The sequence below is a fragment of the Molossus molossus genome, unplaced genomic scaffold, assembly GCF_014108415.1.
Source record: "Molossus molossus isolate mMolMol1 unplaced genomic scaffold, mMolMol1.p scaffold_m16_p_13, whole genome shotgun sequence".
NCBI classification, from domain to species: Eukaryota; Metazoa; Chordata; class Mammalia; order Chiroptera; family Molossidae; genus Molossus; species Molossus molossus.
Genome location: NW_023425348.1, coordinates 32,214,644 through 32,234,528, shown reverse-complemented (window position 1 = coordinate 32,234,528; position 19,885 = coordinate 32,214,644). Strand labels below are relative to the sequence as shown.

The following is a 19,885-nucleotide window of genomic DNA, read 5'->3' as shown; positions in this document are numbered from 1 at the left end:
TCATTTCTTGAGCAATAAAAATTTTTTTTCTATGAAGTAAATGGAAACTCTAAGGGGAATGGGGGAATTTGGAGACATCAGTAATACTCTCAACAATAATTAAAATAAAGATAAAAAACAAAACAAGCCCTGGCCAGTTTTCTCAGTGGTTAGAGCATCAGCCCATGGACCAAAGGGTTGTGGGTTCTATTCACAGTCAAGGACATGTACCCAGGTTGCAGGTTTGATTCCTGGCCCCAGTCAGGGTCGTGTAGAAGGCAACCAATCCATGTATCTATCTCTCTCACATCTATGTCCCTCTCTCTCTCTCTCTCTCTCTCTCTCCCCCACTTCCCTCACTCCCTCCCTCCTCCCTGTCTTTTCTCCTTTTCTCTATCTCCCTCTTTTGCATTCTATCTAAAAATCAATGGAAAAATATTCTTGGGTGAGGATTAACAAAACAAACAAAAAAACAATTTATGATATTAATTTGTTTATTAGTAGAATATAATTTCACCCTGGCTGGTTTGGCTCAGTGGTTGGAGTGTCGGCCTGCAGACCAGAGAGTCCTAGGTTTGGTTTCCACTAGGGGCATGTACCAAAAAGAAAAAAAAAAAAAAAAAGAATATAATTTCCATGAAGACAGGATTCTTAAGTTAATGGGGAAGTTTGTGTTGTCCTGCAAAGTGCAATGGACAAAGGATCATAAAATCTGGGTTCTAATTCTCGATCAGCCATCCTGGATGCTTGAAAAATAATAATCTCTTTAAGCCCTGGTAAAAAACAGACAATATATAACTTGATGAAGGTTGTTGTGAGGATGTAGGGGAAAGGGTCTGGTAAGGAGAAAGTATCTATGGATTTGTTTTTGCATCCCAGAATACCACATTTCAGAAAATAAAATACTACATTTCGGAAACTAAAAACAGTATACTCAGTGCCATTTTGAGCTCTGGTTTGAGGAACAGAGAATTCAGTGCACAATAAAATATGGCAAAGCCATAAAATATTTCTGGTTGTTTCGCCTAACCTGACCAACTGTTATAAAAATTAGAGATCCATAGTGTTTGATCTGCGGTCTCTTTTCTCACCCTGAGCTCGGCCCTTGGTGATCCCATCTGCTCCACTTAGTTCCACTGTTCATGTTCCACATCTCACTTTGTCCTGAAACGCTCTTTCATTGTGCTCTGTCCTCTCTGTCTTTTTCTTCCTTTTTGCTTAAGCTCTTCCTTTTTTAAAAGTTTGATTTTACTTTAATTGCCTTTTTTTGAGGGATGCTTTCCTGACCCCACCCCTGATTAAGTTAGGTTCTCATAGTCCTGCATTAGGTACCCAATAACTCTTTGCTGTATGTGCATCTCATTGCTGAATGGAATGTTATGAAGGCGCAGACAGAGGGTTCTTTATTGTCTGTTATATCCATAGTATCCAGTGCATTGCCTATAACACAGTAGGTGCTCAATAATACTTGGAGACAAATAATTGAGTGGATAAATGCATTTCATTTAAAAAAATCATACTGATTTTTTTTTTCTGTTAGAATTAAGCTTCAAAACCAATTCAGTATTAAATTATTTTTGCCTTATGGATCTATTTTTTTATATATAATTCACTGTACATAATAGTACTCTGTACATATAGAGCTTGATGTCTACCATGAAAATCACAAAATGTTTATTCCTTTTTGTAATTCATATACGTCTGTTTCAGTGACACTTCTCAGTGGTGAAAGCTTACTGAGGCAGTATGAGCAGTGGACCCAGAATGTGGGTCCAAGATCTGGCCCTGAGTGACACTGGGCAAATCACTTAACACTTTTAAGCCTCTTTGTTTATTGGTAAAAAATGGAAGAAATAAACCTTCCCTGCTCACTTCCCATGATTTCTGGGAGGAACCAAAAGGCAATAGGCATGAGGATCCTTGATTAAGCAAAGTACTTCTGCAAGGAGCTGCTTATCAAATCTTCCATTCAATTGAGGTACAACCTTGTTTATTGTTACTTAGGCTGAGAATTTTTTTTTTTTTAAAGCATCAGGATTATACATTTGTCCTAGGGGGCTGAGTTAAGAAAAGGGAAGGGAACTTTTCCTTACCTGTCTAGAGAACTTCAACTTACCCACTGAATATCGGGGGCTTTGGGAAAGAAGGAGGAGGAAAGGAGAGTTGAGGCAACACAGGACACATGGTTTGCTACATCTGGGAAGGAGGACAAACTAGCCAAAACTGCCAACAAAAACACACACTGAAAAACCTTCTCACTCTTTCCAGACACCAATGAGCCCTTTTGCCAAGTATAATACTATGTAATGAATCTATTGTCTTATCATATATGGCAATTTGTTCTTTCTTTCTGAAAAAATAAAGCAGCATTTCAATAATGTTATTTGGGGGCTAGATTTCTTGTTTGTTATTTTTCTTTACATTTTGAGTCTGCCAAAATTGTACCTGATAGCTTTATTCTCACAAGCGTATTCTCTGTTTTCTATGTGAAACACAAATAATTTATTCATTTCAAGCCATCTCTGAATGTCGGCTCAATGACCTCTCCCATTTCTCTATTTATCTGCCAAAACTTGCAGGAGTTGGAGCATCTTGCCTTGGCACACCATTGTTAGGAAGCAAATGTTAATACAGAGAGTTTGACCATCAAAAAGTCTATGGAATTTAGGATTTTAGTGTTCATTTTAATTGTCCATTGAATGATCTATGTGGTTTGTTTCCTCAGAACTTGTTTAAGGTTTTATTAATGGCACAAAAACAATTAAAATTATCAGGCTATTTCATTGAATAGAAAAAAACACCTAAGCCCTTATTTTCTCTTTCGTTACGCAGCTTATTAGTAGTTTCATAAGTTGCACACTTTCAGGGCATAGAATAATCAATTATATCCTCTGAAAAATTAACAAATTATCTTAATGAAAAAATGATCTTAATTATTAAACCTCTTTTGTTGGTGATTTTGAGCACAGGGATAGGCAGGAGAGAGGCATAGTATGATTTTGAGCTTCCTAATGCAAAAAGTATTTTAATAAAGAAAAAAGAAAACTTGTAACCTCATTAACAAATATGTCTCTGGAATGACATCAGAAAATACTAGGTCAATAAGAGAATTTCACGAATTAAGAATATTATAAGCTGAAAATTTGCCATTGCATGTTCCATTCCAGCTCATTTTGTTCAACTTTTTAATCAGTTTATTTAGCATTCAGTAATTTGCTTTGAATTACAAAGTATGGAAATACAGTTTTTAAAAGATACTGAGGAAGTTGATATTGTTGAACTCAGTTTTCTAAACTAGGTGAGAAAATTTCTTTCTGAGCCTTGCCTAAAACCTGATGTCTTGATTTTGACAATTACACTGAGAAAAACACCATAATATATAAGAGTATGACAGAATCATCTATATCAATTTCCCCAGTTATAGTATAAAAGGATGTAAATAGCTTCCTCCCTGATGAAAAACTCTTAAATGGCCAAGATGATGTATGCATTAGAGATGTATGTCTAGAGAAAAACACTTGAGTAAATGGAAATGAAGTCAATGACTAAATTATCTGGTGTAGACACAGTAACAAAGCAATACTATTTTACATTTGCATAGTGCTTTACAAAGCACTTTTAGGATTATTCCGACTGTCGAAGGTTGATGGGGTCAAACATGAGAAAACTGAAGCTTTGTGAGATTGGGTGATTTGCCCAAGGTCACAAAGTTAGAAGATCGCAAAATGGGACTAATACTATAGCACCATTTCCAATTCCATTTTCCATGACAGAACACTGTCTATATTTGGTTTTTGAAGTGAGCTCTCTTTATTCCATGGAAGAGAAGTCTCAAATACTACCTAGTGATGAAAAGAGACCATTAATCACTGCTATGGGAACTCCAATTTTAAGTAGATAAGTTAGTCATTTGATTTATATTCTCTATTACCCTATGTTGCCGTGGTTCTTAATCACGTACTTTGCACTCTCGAGAAAGCACCCTATATAACTCTCTTTGGTTGTTAACTCAAAAAGCACAGGTTGATGGAGCACCTACATTTGTCAAGGATAATGAATGGATGCCTAGATGATGAAGGCACTTGAAGCTTACAACCATATAAATTAATATTATATGGCAGTTTTCAACCTTTTTTTTCATGCTGTCATCCAATAAAAGACAATTGTCCTGTATGTAGCACACTTAATTCCTATCTTGATAGTTCTAACTCTCTCATTTTCTCTCTGACTTGCTTGGAATGCCAGTAAATGAAAATGGCAGAATTGCAAGCATATCCTTAAATGTGCACTATTTTGACAATTTTGGTATTTCAATTAATATTGGTAGCAGATGATATGTAATACATTCGCAAATGATGTTATTCAGCAAGGCTTTTTGATACTGTGACTGAGAATTATTGATATGAGACCACTCTCAGAGGGTAACATTGAATTCAAGAGAGAAGCTACATACAGAATAAGGCTAACAATATGAGTGGCTCACAGTATTTTTATAGAAAGAGGGTTTTTTTCTTAAATGGAGAAGTTGATGGACTAGTTATAGGTACTAAAGGGGAAGAAGGTGAGGGTGAGGGATGGTGGAGTGTGGGAACAAGCATTGAGTTCACTGAGTTTCTCTAGGTTGAAGCTCACAGGGGATTCAAAACTTCACAAGAGGAAGAAACCATTTCTAGCAGGGGTAGCGTGGCCAGGGAGGGCTGCCTGCCCATAGGAGGCAGATGGCACCTAGGACTTGAATAATTAGAAGATTATGGCAAAGTACAAAAAGAAAGTGCTAGGCATTGGCCTCCAGGAAGAATAGTAATGACAGAAGTTCAGGAATATACAAGGGATTTTCCAAAGATAAGCAGTAGTCCACTTTAACTGAGTGGAGATGGAGGAACAAGTTAAGGTATCAGAAGATAGAGTTTCATTTTTTTTTTACTGCAAAATTCTTCCCGGCCACCTGTGATCTACAGGGATATTCTTTTGCTTTTTTAATAACTCAGTAATTAACCTTGGGCTTCTTCTTCTTCTTTTGGACAGCTGGTAGCATACATATATTAATGAAAGAAGGGGTCCTGGCCCAAGCCCCGGCAACTCAGCCAGGTAATTTCAGATTACAGATAGAAACAATTAAACCTTATTAGGTTTATTAGAGTTCTTGTCTCTGGTTAGCTAAAAGGTTTCTGCACTTACATGATAATTTCTTTTTAATACGGAATTCATTAGGGAGACATTGGTTAATAAAATTATATAGGTTTCAGGTATACAGTTCTATAATACATCATATGTATATTGTATTGTATGTTCACCACCCCAAGTCACGATTCCTTCCATCATCATTATCCCCGTTTGCCCTATTCTACTTTCCCCATCCCCATTTTCCCTAGTAATCACCATGTTGTTGTCTGTATCTATTAGTTTTTTTGTTTTGCTTTGTTTTTTGCTTAATCCCTTCACCTTTTTCACCTTGAACTTCTTATTAGTATCTGGAATACATAGGTGGTCTAACATGTTAGATCAGAGAGATAGTCCAAGTATTATATACATATGTGATCTACATACTTGATCAACAAATGAATGAAAACTATATAAAGACATACGCATGGCTTCTGTTCTGTGTTATTCTTCAGACTGTAGGAATTCTATATTGTTATCCTAGCCAGATGGCTCAGTTGGTTGGAGTGTTAACCCATATTCCAAAAAGGTTGCAGGTTTGATTTCTGGTCAGGGTACACACCTAGGTTGTGGGTGTGATCCTGGTCGGGAGGCAACCAATTGATATTTCTCTCACATCTCTCTCTTTCTTCTTTCTTTCTTTCTTTCTTTCTTTCTTTCTTTCTTTCTTTCTTTCTTTCTTTCTAAAAACCAATAAAAACATATCCTTGGGGAAGGATTAAAACAATTTTCTTCTTTCTTGAGTTTAACAAGAACATATTACATGTAGGGAGGGACCATGCCATAATCTTCTTTCAACCCTTACCCCAGCTTCATCCATTGACCTTACTCATTGTCTGGCCCCAGTCCTGGTTCCACTTCAGGAAAATATTAAGGCCTAATTAATATCTGTTATGTTAATTAGTCTTTAAGGCAGTGAGGAACCAAGAAGATTGACACAAGCCACCTAGTGGTGTCCACAGTAGATTAAAGAGCTTGTTTTCATAGTTCAGGGAGACAATTTTAAGATGTTAAAAGATGTGACAAAAAACGAGGATGGAAAGGAGTCTAGTGATATAAGAACCACTGTAAAAGAAAGACGTGTTCTTGCCCATTAGGATTTTTTTTTGTTGGTATTCAAAGAATTCACAGAAAATGTTGCTCACTGGGGAAGAAGTTTCAAGGAAGGATTTGCAAATAAAGTGGAGCTTAATGAGGCATAAAGCCTGGGGAATCTTAAAATAACATGGATACACAAAATCCAATTAACATATGTATTACATATATGGCAAAGAAGCTAATTCTGTATGCTTAATCTCATGAAACCCTTGCAATAGCCCTGTGAGGGGGACTTGCTCTCTCTTCTGAGCAGTTGGGGAGGAAGCAGTAGCTGCAGGCTTCTGTGATAATCCCCCAGAGCACATCTCTTGCTAGTAGGCAGCTAGTCCCTAATAAAATCCTCATGCAAAGAGAACCACTTGGCCCTATTTTAACTCCTCTTTGGTTTAACAGCAACAGGAGGCCTTTTCAAAATGTTCCATGTCCTTTCTGGGTGGGTTATTAAAGTATCTAATGATTTTAATACAGATGCTACTTCCCCTAAATCTTCATGAAGAGAAAGTATCTATGCAGGGGCATGTGCCAAGCACAGGCATTTTGTTGGATCATCTCAGAGTTTTCTTTGTCAAATTAAGCTTTTTCTTATGATCCATAATTCACTAACCTGGACTCAAACCTCAACACTAAACTACTCCTCCTACTGAGATTTAAGTGCTAGGCTTTAGTTGAGGTGCTTCAACTAAGATTAGAGTTTTCATTTTTATTTTTCCCCAAACAGGAAATGATTTCTTCCCCATACCCCCAGCAATCAGTATACAGCCCAGATTATAAAGGAGTGAAGAGAGCACAAAAGAAATCACAGCTGTTTTGTGCCTGTGGGTGGTACAGTGGGAAGACTTTGTGGAGGAATCTAGCTGATTCAACCTTGACTAAAACATGGGATTGGAATTTACAACCAAGGAGAGGAGACTTTGGGGAAGGTAACAGCTCCTATTTGAATATAACTTTATGCCTCACAAGGAGTTTTCACCTATCTTCTTATGTTTGACCTCACAAGAGTTGTCTAATATAACACTTACCAGATGGTATTTTTTAAAAATATCTTTTTTTTTTCTTTATTGATTTTTGAGAGAGAGGAAGGGAGAGGGAGAGAGAGATAGAAACATTGATGAGAAAGAATATCAATTGGTTGTCTCCAGCATGCTCTCCCACTGGGGATTTGGCCCACAACCTGGGCAGGTGCCGTGACCGGGAATCGAACCGTCAACCTCTTGGTGCATGGGTCGATGCTCAACCACTGAGCCACACTGGCCGGGCTCGAATGGTATTTTTAATTACTTATTTACAAATCTGTTCCTGCACTTAACCTGGAACAGTGCATCTCCTGTGCTCAGTGTAGTGCCCAGTGTGGAATCACTGGGCAGGTTATGTTTGAGAAATGAAGTAAATTCCATCAGCTTGAATGTTTGGTTTAGACAGGTATCATTAACTTGTACTATAGGTAGGAAAACAGAGGCTATGGAAGTTAACTAAGTTGCTCAAGTCAAATAAAAGGCAGAGCCGTGTCCCAAATCTGACCCTAAATTCAGTCATTTCCATCATGAATATTGTCTCTGTGATAAGTGTCGAGATAGACACATGAACCAAGGGGTAACAAGAGATACCCTTGTGGAGTGTCTCAGGAAACGAGAATACCCAAGTTCATACCCATAAAATAACCTGATAATAAATTTCAAAGCTCTCTACCCATTGACCTGAATATCACAGAGATGAAATTGAGGGACTGTAAAATGTCACAGGATTTTTATAACTGTTGCTGAAGAAATGATTTGTTTAGATAAAAGGGACCTTTTGATCTTAGTTGAAGCATCTCAGCTAAAACATGTCACATTCTGGTTACAGCTGGAATTAGATTTTAAGAGTCTCTTTGATTTCAGAATTTTCAGTAAATCACGCCACTGTGGAAGTTATTTAATATTTCTGACCCTCATATTCCTTGTCTATACCATGGAAACAAAAAATATCTTTCTTATAATGTTCTTGGGAGAATGAAGGGACTACTATGGTGCCTAATGTACAGTAATTATTATTATCTGTTTTAGAACATCTCTAAATGTAAGTTAGAACATGAATTTGAGGTTGACTTTGGGAAGGATGAAGAAGAGAAGTCTACTGCAGGAGTCTTAATCTATTGCTAAGCAACTAACTTGGGCTCTATTGTCCTGGAAAGACAGAATCGTTCTCTTCCGTGGATTCTGAATTTTATATAGCTGCGTGTGTAGCCCTATCTGAACACTCCATTCAAGTTTATTATTCAGTTTCTATTACCTTTAATTCTGTTTGCATTGACATAAGCTACATAAATGATATCAAATGAGAAGTTATTCTGACAGAAATGGTCCTGTGGGAGAGAGGTTCCATATTAAGTTCAATTATCTGCTTTTCTGACTCTGTTCCCAAATAGACTAGAGATTTTCAAGGGCGTTAGTCATTGCTTGGTTATCAACTTATCTCCACAGTTTTGAAAGTGCTTGGCTCATAGTAGGTACTTAATAAATGAACATTAAATGAAGAAAGTAATAATTGAATGAAAGAAAGGCAAAACAGTCCTAACGCAGACATCACATTTTGGGGTTACTTTTCGATCTTAGGGCCAACTAATAATTATCATGACAGCACTGTTACCAGATTCTCTAAGGATTTAGTAAACATTTATACCCACTAAAATTAGATGCTGCATCTACTTGGGTGAAAATCAGTTACTCAAATGATTGGGGGTTAATAGTTCACATAATTAACATCATGATGTAGCAACAATAAAAATAGCTTGGTAGCACCCTCATCTCTTCTAGCCTTGGGGGACTATAGATCTACCACTTTCCTTGGACTAAGGGAGCCCTTTCTCAAAGAGAGACTGGGAGGCTCAGAATGTCTGTGCCTTTCTTAATGGGACCCAACATGAGCACATCAAACACAGACTCCATCAGAATACCCTTGCTGAGATAGGAGATAATAACATTCATTGCTGAGGTTTTAGCCATTCCTAAAGGTAGACCATTTCAGTATGAATTCCCACAGTAACAAGGTTTAGAGAATTTCCGGTTCATGGAGCACCTCCCTGTTTAGGACTCTTTCACTTTTTCTGCACAGGAGGACTGCTCTGAAACACACTTACACTGTCCATTGGGAAAATATGAAAAGATGGCCTGTCCAGATAGGAGTAAAAAAAAAAAAAACAGCAACATAGTATTTCAGGAAGCTAGAGTGTAATGGATACATACAATGTTTTAAATGCCCACATTATTATGATGGAGGTAGGAGGGAGAAGTGTGGGAGTGTCTCTAAGGCCCTGCCAATGTTACATGTAAGATAAGAGTGTTCTGGCATGATATGACTACATGCATTTAAAACTCCTCAGCTGCCAGGCATCTTGGCTCCGAAGAATCACCCAGGTGTGGATTCACTGGATCCTGCCCATTCTAAAGTTTCACTATAGAACATAGGCAAATGAGGTGCAGGGGGACACCCCTGGTTTTCTCTGGTTGTTTATGCTTCCTTAGCCCCTCCCTGGGACTGGTTGCTCAGTAATGGCCACAGAACCAGCCGAGTTATTTGCAGAGTAAATATGATAATGACTATGAGTCTGGGAAGTAACTGGGGGGAATAAATAAGAAAGATAACCATATCGTTTGATGCTAAAAGTATCTATAAAAGTCTCATACAGTTATCTTATTTCCAGCCCTTCCATTCAATTGCACTGTAAGCAAATTGGGATCAACTATTCAACCTCTCATTAGAAATGGTTTATATTGCAGCTGTCTCCTCTATGACATATTTTCTCTTAATATTCACTTTAAACTTATTTCTCATAGAAAAATGTCATTGTGTGTGTGTGTGTGTATCTGAACAAATATAAGGTTGGAAAAATGGGTTTAAAGGTCTTAGAAATTTCAGCCTCTCCTTTTGTTGGTCTCCAGGCCTTTTGTCCTTCCTAATGGAAATCTCTCTTCCTTTTCCACAGATTCTTTTGTCTCTTGTTGTCAGTTTTTATTTAATGCTAAGTAAATGGGAAGGAAGAAGAAGTAGGAAGAGAAGACCACTTGTTCCCAGTTAACTATGCTCATCTGAGGGGCTGAAGTGGTTACTCCAACAGAACTATCTTTTCGACAGCATGTTCTGTTCCCCTCTGCCCCAACAGGACATATCAGTGTAATAAGCCTTGTCATTACCTTGGCTATGTTCAAACAAGTGAGGAAACGAACGATACATGGTATCTTGCTGTTGTAGAGAAACTTGGATCATTCCCAGGTTAGACACATTGAGTGCCTACCCTGTAGATCTAGACCTCACCCAAGCAAGTTTGGTCTGCTTGCTCTGGGTTCCCTTACCCTCTGTGTTGCACTGTCTCTTGTCCATTCTCAATCAAGGCATCCTTGAGCAAATCTAATTGTTGGGCTGATTGGATCTAAGAGTTCCAAGCATTGACCAAACACTCCCAAGAACACAGAATGACAGACAGAATTGAGACCTAATGTTTGCCGTGAATACATCCATGCCATCTCTGAATGGAGTATTCCTATTCAGAGACCAGCTGAAATGGAATGATCTAGGAAATATGTAGTGCTATAGATTTCTAGGTTACATTGTCCAAGATTTTGCCTCAGTATGTTTGATAGGCAGATAAGTTTGTTAGGTTTGGGAACTCTAGTCCTACAGAATGGCCTCAAATTATAAGTCACTCTGGACAGAGCCCCTGCACTCATAGGATGCAGTCATTTTCACCTTGCCTAGTGAACTCAGGTGCTGTTTGGCTGATTTTCAAAGACAGGAAATAGGACATTTTGTCATAGCATGGTGGAAGGAGACCAGGAGCCCTAGTAGCAGTCTGTTGAGTTACTCCCACAAAATAATCCATTGAGACTTATCTTTCAGACACACTGAGATCCAAAAACAGTTGTAGAAAGGGATTGTAGGCATAAGGCCACCAGGTACACCAGTGTGCACACATATGTGCCTACACACGTACACACACTATCATTGCCTTGCCTCTGGGAGCCACGGATGAAGGTGGCTAACCTCTTGGCCAGAGCTTCCATGAATGATTGCTTAGGCTGCATGCTGCACAGTTCCAGGCACCATTTTCACATACTGCAATGTGAATGGTCCCCCAGAAGTTGTGCAATGCAGTGGTCCTTGGAGAAAGTTAAACATTATTTTGAAAAACAGAAGGAACCCCTACTGAGGAAGCAAAAACAATGTTTGGGGTGAAGGTTCAATAGGATTCAACAGGATTAGGTTCTTGCTATGCAGCTGGCTCTCAAGCTCTGCTCTCAGCACATGCGCACACACAGGTATATACTCTACTTCCTGCACTTCCCCTTTCCTTGAATCCAGGATGCTTTATAGGAGCTTCCTCTCCACACCTCACAGATGGATTCAGAAATGCCACAACAAATGAGAGGTGGACAGCTAGTTCACCATGAGATTCCCCAACCTCTAGGCCCCTCCAGCATTTTGAAACTGGTTAATGCCAATCTAGACACTCTTTATCTCCAGAACCCTTTTCTTGAAACCCAGTCCCATGCAATAAAGCACGTTTATTTCATGCAACACAGCTTAGTTGACGCTTCTAGTTCCAAATACCGCAGCTTACTGGGCACAGCTCAGCTGGGAGTGCCTGGTGTGCAGGAACATGCACAGCGCAGCGACAGGGGTGGTTCACCACTAAACATAGAGATGTAGAGGAGATGCAAAGCTATGGTAGCTAGAGGAGGACTGGCTTTCTTGATTTCAGTTCACGAAAAGCCTCTTGCCTCTACAGTTCACTAGTTTGGCATGGCATTTGCCCTTGGCTGTGAGTTGACATTACACTCAAAGGATGTCAGATTAATTTCCAGGCTTGTCAGGGATCAGGGGCTGGCATCTTCCCTCAATTGTAATCTTTCTCTCAAAACCAGTCTTATGCTTTTGCATTTGTTTTCATAAGTGATTGGATAATCCCAAAATGTAAATTTCCTCCAAGCTCTTCCACTTTGCAAACTCCAGGAATAATTGACCAATATGTTAAATCCGAGGGAGAACTGACTGTGAGCTAAGGCTTCAGACATGCAAAGCGCACAGCCCTGGGAACAGCAGCATCTGGGACAGGAGGCTCCCATCACTTCACATGAAGATGGCATGGCTTTTGCAAATCAAACACACACAAAAGACCAGTGGTGGCCCAGGTTGAACACACTATATGGGATGCACAGTTGAGTGAGGACCCAGACCAGGGAGCCACCTGTTCCTCTAGCTTGCATACATTTAGTTCACACCACCTCAGGCCACTCACAGTTTGCTTACCTGCTCATTGTTGCTCTCCCACCATTCCCCATACTCCCTTTGGGGGTGAAACACTCTATTTCCGACTTGTGCTGGGCCAATCTCCTGTCTTTGTACCTGGTGAGCATGGACAAGGACAGGAGCAAACAGAAAGATGTGATTGTATGCTTAACTGGCCAGGCTGAGGAACAGCTGCAGAGGGTTGTCCCATGCCAAAGCAGGGCTCCTGCTTTTCACTGCAGTGGCGGACCTGTGATACTTATTAGATGACTGTGATGGTATATGCATAACATTGGAGACCATTCTGTTATTTCTTGGTTAAATCACATGTGATCTACCCTTTTACATTACTTATTCATCTGTGAGTTCATCATATTTAATCGTCAATGCAATCCCTAGCACCTAAGAAAAATATGACTATCAATAAATTAGTGTTTCTTGAGTATTTACCATGTGACAGACATGTAGAATGTTACTTAAATTTAATTCTGGCAACAACCCCGCTACAGAGGCTCTGTTATTATTAAAATCAGTTTTCCAAAGAAGAAACCTAAGCTTGTAAGGATTAAGTAGAATTGATCAAGGATTTTGAACACAGGGAGGGGGGTCTAAGTTTAGAACCCACACTTTTAGCCATTATAATGTGTTGCCTTCCATTATTAGTCTTTAAAAAAAATCATCCTTGTCATTAAAGAACCTTTGGTAAGTGGTACTATGTCTGAACATTACATACAGGGGTAGGCAAAAGGAGGCTAAATTACCATCCATCATTGCCTAAAAGATAAATCACAAGTAAGGCTACAAAATAATAGCAATAATAATAATAAGACAAATTATACAAATAAATAATATAATGATTAGTAAATAAATAATAATATAAGATTAAACTCTGTCTCATGTATTCACAACTGTAAACTCCTGGCTATCAGAGACTGGAGATGCCAAAAGAGAAAAGACATTCCTTTGATGTGAGAGGTTTAGGTAGCCATTAAGCTGAAGTCTGAGAGTCAGCACTGAGTTGCCTTAACTGTGCAGGGTGGCTCAAACAGTTTTTGCATTAGAATTGGCAATTCATCACACCTGGAAGGTACTAGCTGTTTCATCTAAAATTAGTTATGAGCCTGGTTGGTGTGGCTGAGTGATAGAGTGTTGACCCACGTACCAAGAAGTCATTGATTCGGTTCCCAGTCAGGGCATCTGCCCAGGTTGTGGGCCTGATACCCAGTGGGGGGCATGTAGGAGGTGGCCAACTGATGGTCTCTCTCATGGATGTTTCTATCTCTCTCTCTCCCTTCCTCTCTCTCTAAAAATCAATAAAGGAAAAAAATTATAAAATAAGTTATGAGATTTTCAATATTAAGGGGTGGCAAGGGCTGGGTGGAGGTAGCAAAGGGGGGAAATGGGGAACATCTGTAATAGTGTCAACAATAAATTAAGAAAAAAAAAAGATGAAGCCTTATATTTGAATGACAGTTTTCAAAGCCAACAAACTTTCACAGAAATTGTCTCTGTTTTATGCATCGGTGTAAGCCTGTGGGGTAAAGAGAAAATGTTGTCGTCATTTGAAAACGAGGTAACTGAGACTTTCTTAACTGACTTGACCAACATTACAAGCTTAGACAGTAGAAAATAACTACCAGTAGAGCTTGCAGGGGCCCATGACTCTTAAAGTTTATTACCTTTTACACTTGTAAAAGGAGCCTGATACAATGACATCTTATTCGTTTGGGCATTCAACAGTCAGTGATAAAGGTACTATCAGACAAATTGTTTACCCTTGGTATGGTCACTTTTGAAAAAAGTTTCTTTTCCTGCTGTCTCAAAATTAATATTAAATAAAACAAAATTAAAATCGTTAGTTGTGGGATAAAGGATTTCCCCTTAATTTCCTCCTAGTTTTTCTCCATTCAAAGATGTTAAAAATATTTAGTTTTTGAATAAAAATGGCTCATTAAATCAAGGCAAATGGATGGAATGGATTACCTTATTCAGTAGATATTAACTGAGCATCTATTAAATTCCAGGCAATGGGCTTGTCCTGGGAATATAGAGATAAATAATATGCAGGTCCTACCTCATAAAGCTCACTGACGAGTGTGAAAAGGAAGGGAAGCAGACTGTATGCACACAAGTAACTTTTGGTCTAGGCCATAAAGAAGAGAGAGAAAGAACCTCAAGACTTAGCTGGAGGAGATAAAGCATTGGACAAAACCAGAATGAGCAGGGAATCCTTTATGAAGCACCAATCATCGAATAGCATTCCACATGTCAACAGAAAATATTTTGTGCTTGTTTATGAATTGGATTGTACAACCAAAATACTGCTCTATGGCATAAATTAAAATAATATTAACAGAATAGAATTACTGATAGTCATTTAAATGGATCTTTTTTTTATAATTTTATTTATTTTTGTTACAGATATTTCTCCTTTATCGCCCACTGATTCCCCCCTCCCTCTCCCTCCCTGCCCTGTCCCCAGGTTTGTTGTCCATGTCCATTGTTCATGCATAAATGCATGCATATAAGTTCTGTTGTTTATCTCTCCCCTACCGCCCTATCTTCTGTGTATTGTCAGTCTGTATCCCATTTCAACCTCTCTGGAACTACCCCATTCCTGAGACTGTCATGTTCATTATATTCCACAAATAAGTGAGATCATATGATATTGTCTTACTCTGTTTGGCTTGTTTCACTTAGGATAATACTTTCCAGGTCCCTCCATATTGTCTCAAAGGATAAGAAATCTTTCTTTGTTATAGCTGCATAGTACTCCATTGTGTATATGTACCACAGCTTTGTTATCCATTCGTCCACTGATGGACATTTGGGTTGTTTCCAGATCTTAGCGATTGTACATAGTGCTGCTATGAACATGGGGGTACATATATTCTTTGTGATGGATGTTTCAGTCTTCTTAGGGTATATTCCTACAAGTGGGATCACTGGATCAAATGGAAGTTCAGTAGTTCAATTTTTAAGTTTTTGAGGTAACACCATATTCTATTCCATAGTGGCTGCACCAGACTGCATTCCCACAAACAGTGTACTAGAGTCCCCTTTTCTCCACACCCTCGACAACACTTGTTTGATGATTTGTTGATGGTGGCCATTCTGACAGGTGTGAGGTGATACCTCATTGTTGTTTTAATTTTCATTTCTCTGATGATTAGTGATGTTGAACATTTCTTCATATGTCTCTTAGCCATTTGTATGTCCTGTTTGGAGAGGTGTCTATTTAGTTCCTATGCCCATTTTTTAATTGGGTTCTTTGTCTTCCTTTTGTTGAGTTGTATGAGCACTCTCTACATATTGGAAATTAACCCCTTATTTGATGCATCATTGGCAATTATGCTATTCCATACAGTGGTTTGCCTTTCCATTTTGATGACTGTATCTTTTGCTGTGCAGACGTTTTTGAGTTTGATGTAGTCCCTGTGTTCATTTTCTCCTTTGTTTCTGTTGCCTTAGGTGATGTATCAGTGAAAATTCTGCTGTGTATGATGTCTGAAATTTTGTTGCCTACAGTTTCTTCTAGGATTTTATGAATTCATGAGTCACATTTAAGTGTTTTATCCATTTTGAGTGTATTCTTGTGTATGGTATAAGTTGATGGTCTAGTTTCATTTTTTTGCATGTAGCTGTCCAATTTTCCCAACGTCATTTATTAACTGCATTGAATATATATAGATTGCTTTGGATAGTATGGACATTTTATTTTATTTTTTTTTACATTTATGAATTTTTATTTATTTTTTTGTTACAGATATTTTAACTTTTTGCCCCATTGGCACCCCCCACCCCCCCACCCCCCTCCAGCCTGTCCCCGGCTTAGTTGTCCATGTCCATTGGTCATGCATACATGCATATAAGTTCTGTGGTTTATCTCTTCCCACCCCCCCACCCCCCATCCCCTCTTCTGAGGGATGTCACTCTGTGCCCTACTTCCATGTGTCTGGGTCTACTGTATTCCTCAGACTGTTATGTTCATTATATTCCGTATATAAGTGAGATCATGTGGTATTTGTGTTTTTCTGCTTGGCTTCTTTCACTTAGGATAATACTTTCCAGGTCCCTCCATGTCGTCTCAAAGGATAAGAGATCTTTCTTTCTTACCGCTGCATAGTACTCCATTGTGTATATGTACCACTGCTTTTTTATCCATTCGTCTACTGGTGGACACTTGGGCTGTTTCCAGATCTTAGCTATTGTAAATAGTGCTGCTATGAACATGTGGGTACTAATATTCTTCCTGATTGGTGTTTCAGGCTTCTTAGGGTATATTTCCAGCAGTGGGATCACTGGGTCAAATGGAAGTTCAATTTTTAATTTTTTGAGGTAGCACCATATTGTTTTCCATAGCGGCTGCACCAGTCTGCATTCCCACCAGCAGTGTATTAGAGTCCCCTTTTCTTCACACACTCGCCAACACTTGTTGTTTGATGATTTGTTGATGGCGGCCATTCTGACAGGTGTGAGGTGATACCTCATTGTTGTTTTAATTTGCATCTCTCTGATGATTAGTGATGTTGAGCATTTCTTCATATGTCTCTTGGCCATTTGTATGTCCTGTTTGGAGAGGTGTCTATTCAGCTCCTCTGCCCATTTTTTATTTGGGTTCTCTGTCTTCCTTTTGTGGAGTTGTATGAGCACTCTATATATATTGGAAATTAACCCCTTATCTGATACATCATTGGCAATGATGTTCTCCCATACAGTGGGTTGCCTTTCCATTTTGATGATTGTTTCTTTTGCTGTGCAGAAGGTTTTTAGTTTGATGTAGTCCCATGTGTTAATTTTCTCCTTTATTTCTGTTGCCTTAGGTGATGTGTCAGTGAAAATTCTGCTCCGTATGATGTCCGAAATTTTGTTGCCTACATTTTCTTCTAGAATTTTTATGGATTCACGGGTCACATTTAAGTCTTTTATCCATTTTGAGTTTATTTTGGTGTATGGTGTAAGTTGATGGTCTAGTTTCATTTTTTTGCATGTAGCTGTCCAATTTTCCCAACACCATTTATTAAAGAGGCTGTCTTTACTCCACTGTATGCTCTTGCCACCTTTGTCAAATATTAATTGAGCGCATTGCCTTGGGTCCATTTCTGGGTTTTCAGTTCTGTTCCACTGGTCTATATGCCTGTTCTTGTGCCACTAACAGGCTGTTTTGGTTACAGTCGCTTTGTAGTATAACCTGATATCTGGTATTGTGATCCCACCTACTTTGTTCTTCTTTTTCAAGATTGCTGTGGCTATTCGGGGTCTTTTTTGGTTCCATATGAACTTTTGAAGTATTTGTTCTAGTTCTATGAAATATGTCGTGGTATTTTGATGGGGATTGCATTGAATCTACAGATTGCTTTGGGTAGTATGGACATTTTAATGATGTTAATTCTTTCAATCCATGAACAGGGTATGTGCTTCCACTTTTTTATATCTTCCTCTATTTCTTTTTTCAATGACCTGTAGTTTTCTGCAAATAGGTCCTTTACTTCTTTGGTTAAGTTTATTCCTAGGTATCGTAATTTTTTTGGAGCGATAGTAAATGGGATTGTTTTTTCAGTTTCTCTTTCTGTGAGTTCATCATTGATGTACAAGAATGCTGTCGATTTCTTGATGTTAATTTTGTATCCTGCTACTTTGCCAAATTCATTTATTAAGTCTAATAGATTTTTGATGGAGTCTTTAGGGTTTTCTATGTACAATATCATGTCATCTGCAAATAATGACAGTTTCACTTCCTCCTTTCCAATTTGGATCCCTTTTATTTTTTCTTCACGTCTGATTGCTGTGGCTAAGACTTCCAGTACAATGTTAAATAAGAGTGGCGAAAGTGGACATCCCTGTCTTGTTCCTGTTCTTAATGGAAATGTTTTTAGTTTCTGTCCATTGAGTATGATGTTGGATGTAGGTCTTTCATATATGGCCTTTATTATGTCGAGATATGATCCCTCTATTCCTACATTGCTGAGCGTTTTTATCAGAAATGGATGCTGGATTTTGTCGAAGGCTTTTTCAGCATCTATTGATATGATCATGTGGTTTTTATTCTTCATTTTGTTTATGTGGTGTATCACATTTATTGATTTGCGAATATTGTACCAGCCTTGCATCCCTGGAATGAATCCCACTTGGTCATGGTGAATAATTTTTCTGATGTATTTCTGGATCCGATTTGCTAATATTTTGTTCAGGATTTTGGCGTCTATGTTCATCAGGGATATTGGCCTGTAGTTTTCTTTCTTCGTAGTGTCTTTTTCTGGTTTTGGAATTAGAATTATGCTGGCTTCATAGAACGTGTTTGGAAGTCTTCCTTCTTCTTGAATTTTTTGAAATAGTTTGAGGAGAATGGGTGTTAGTTATTCTTTTTTTAATGTTCAGTAAAACTCCCCGTGAAACCATCTGGGCCTGGGCTTTGTTTGCTGGGAGAGTCTTGATTACCTCTTCAATTTCCTTAGTTGTTATTGGTCTGTTCAAGTTTTCTATCTCTTCCGGGAATAGTTTTGGGAGACTGTGTGTTTCTAGAAATTTGTCCATTTCGCTTAGATTGTCGAATTTGTTGCCATATAGTTGTTCATAGTAGTTGTTAATGATCTTTTGAATTTCCGTGGTGTTGGTTGTTACTTCTCCTCTTTCATTTCTGATTTTGTGTATTTGGGTTCTCTCTCTTTGTTTCTTGGTGAGTCTAGCTAAGGGCCCATCAATCTTGTTTATCTTTTCGAAAAAGTAGCTCTTTGTTTCATCGATCCTTTGAATTGTTTTTTGGTCTGTATGTCATTTATTTCTGCTCTGATCTTTACTATTTCCTTCCTTCTACTTGCTCTGGGGTTTTCTTTTTGTTTGCTTTCTAATTCTTTAAGTTGTGAGGTTAGACAGTCAATTAGAAATTTTTCTTGTTTTTTGAGGTAGGCCTGTAGTGCTATGAACTTCCCTCTCAGAACTGCTTTCGCTGCATCCCATAGATTTTGTGTTGTTGTGTGTTCATTTTCATTGATTTCCAGGAAGTTTTTAATTTCTTCCTTGATCTCCTCGGTGACCCATTCATTGTTTAATAACATGCTATTTAGCCTCCATGTGTTGAAATGTCTTTGCATGTTCTTGTTGCAATTGATTTCTAGTTTCATGCCATTGTGATCTGAGAAGATGCTTGATATGATTTCAATCTTGTTGAACTTGTAGAGATTTAGTTTGTGTCCTATCATGTGGTCTATCTTTGAGAATGTCCCATGTGCACTTGAGAAGAATGTGTATTCTGTACTTTTGGGATGTAATTCTCTGTAGATATCTATTAAATCCATTTGGTCTAGTGCTTCATTTAGAGTCTCTGTTTCCTTGCTAATTTTTTGCCTAGAGGATCTATCCAGTGCTGTCAACGGGGTGTTGAAGTCCC

At 38.4% G+C, this 19,885-nt stretch overlaps 1 protein-coding gene across 3 annotated transcripts in view; it reads right to left on the bottom strand.

Annotated features, from left to right (window-relative positions):
* Nucleotides 1–19,885, bottom strand: part of GRM5 (glutamate metabotropic receptor 5) — a 508,001-nt gene that overhangs the window by 7,518 nt on the left and 480,598 nt on the right. Inside the window, exon 9 of one of the 3 annotated variants that reach the window (XM_036259412.1) lies at nucleotides 12,520–12,615. The exons of the other annotated variants lie outside the window; for them this stretch is intronic. Within the exon in view, the coding sequence (XP_036115305.1) occupies nucleotides 12,520–12,615 (96 nt within the window). The remainder of the gene's footprint in view (nucleotides 1–12,519; nucleotides 12,616–19,885) is intronic. 3 annotated transcript variants of the gene reach the window in all.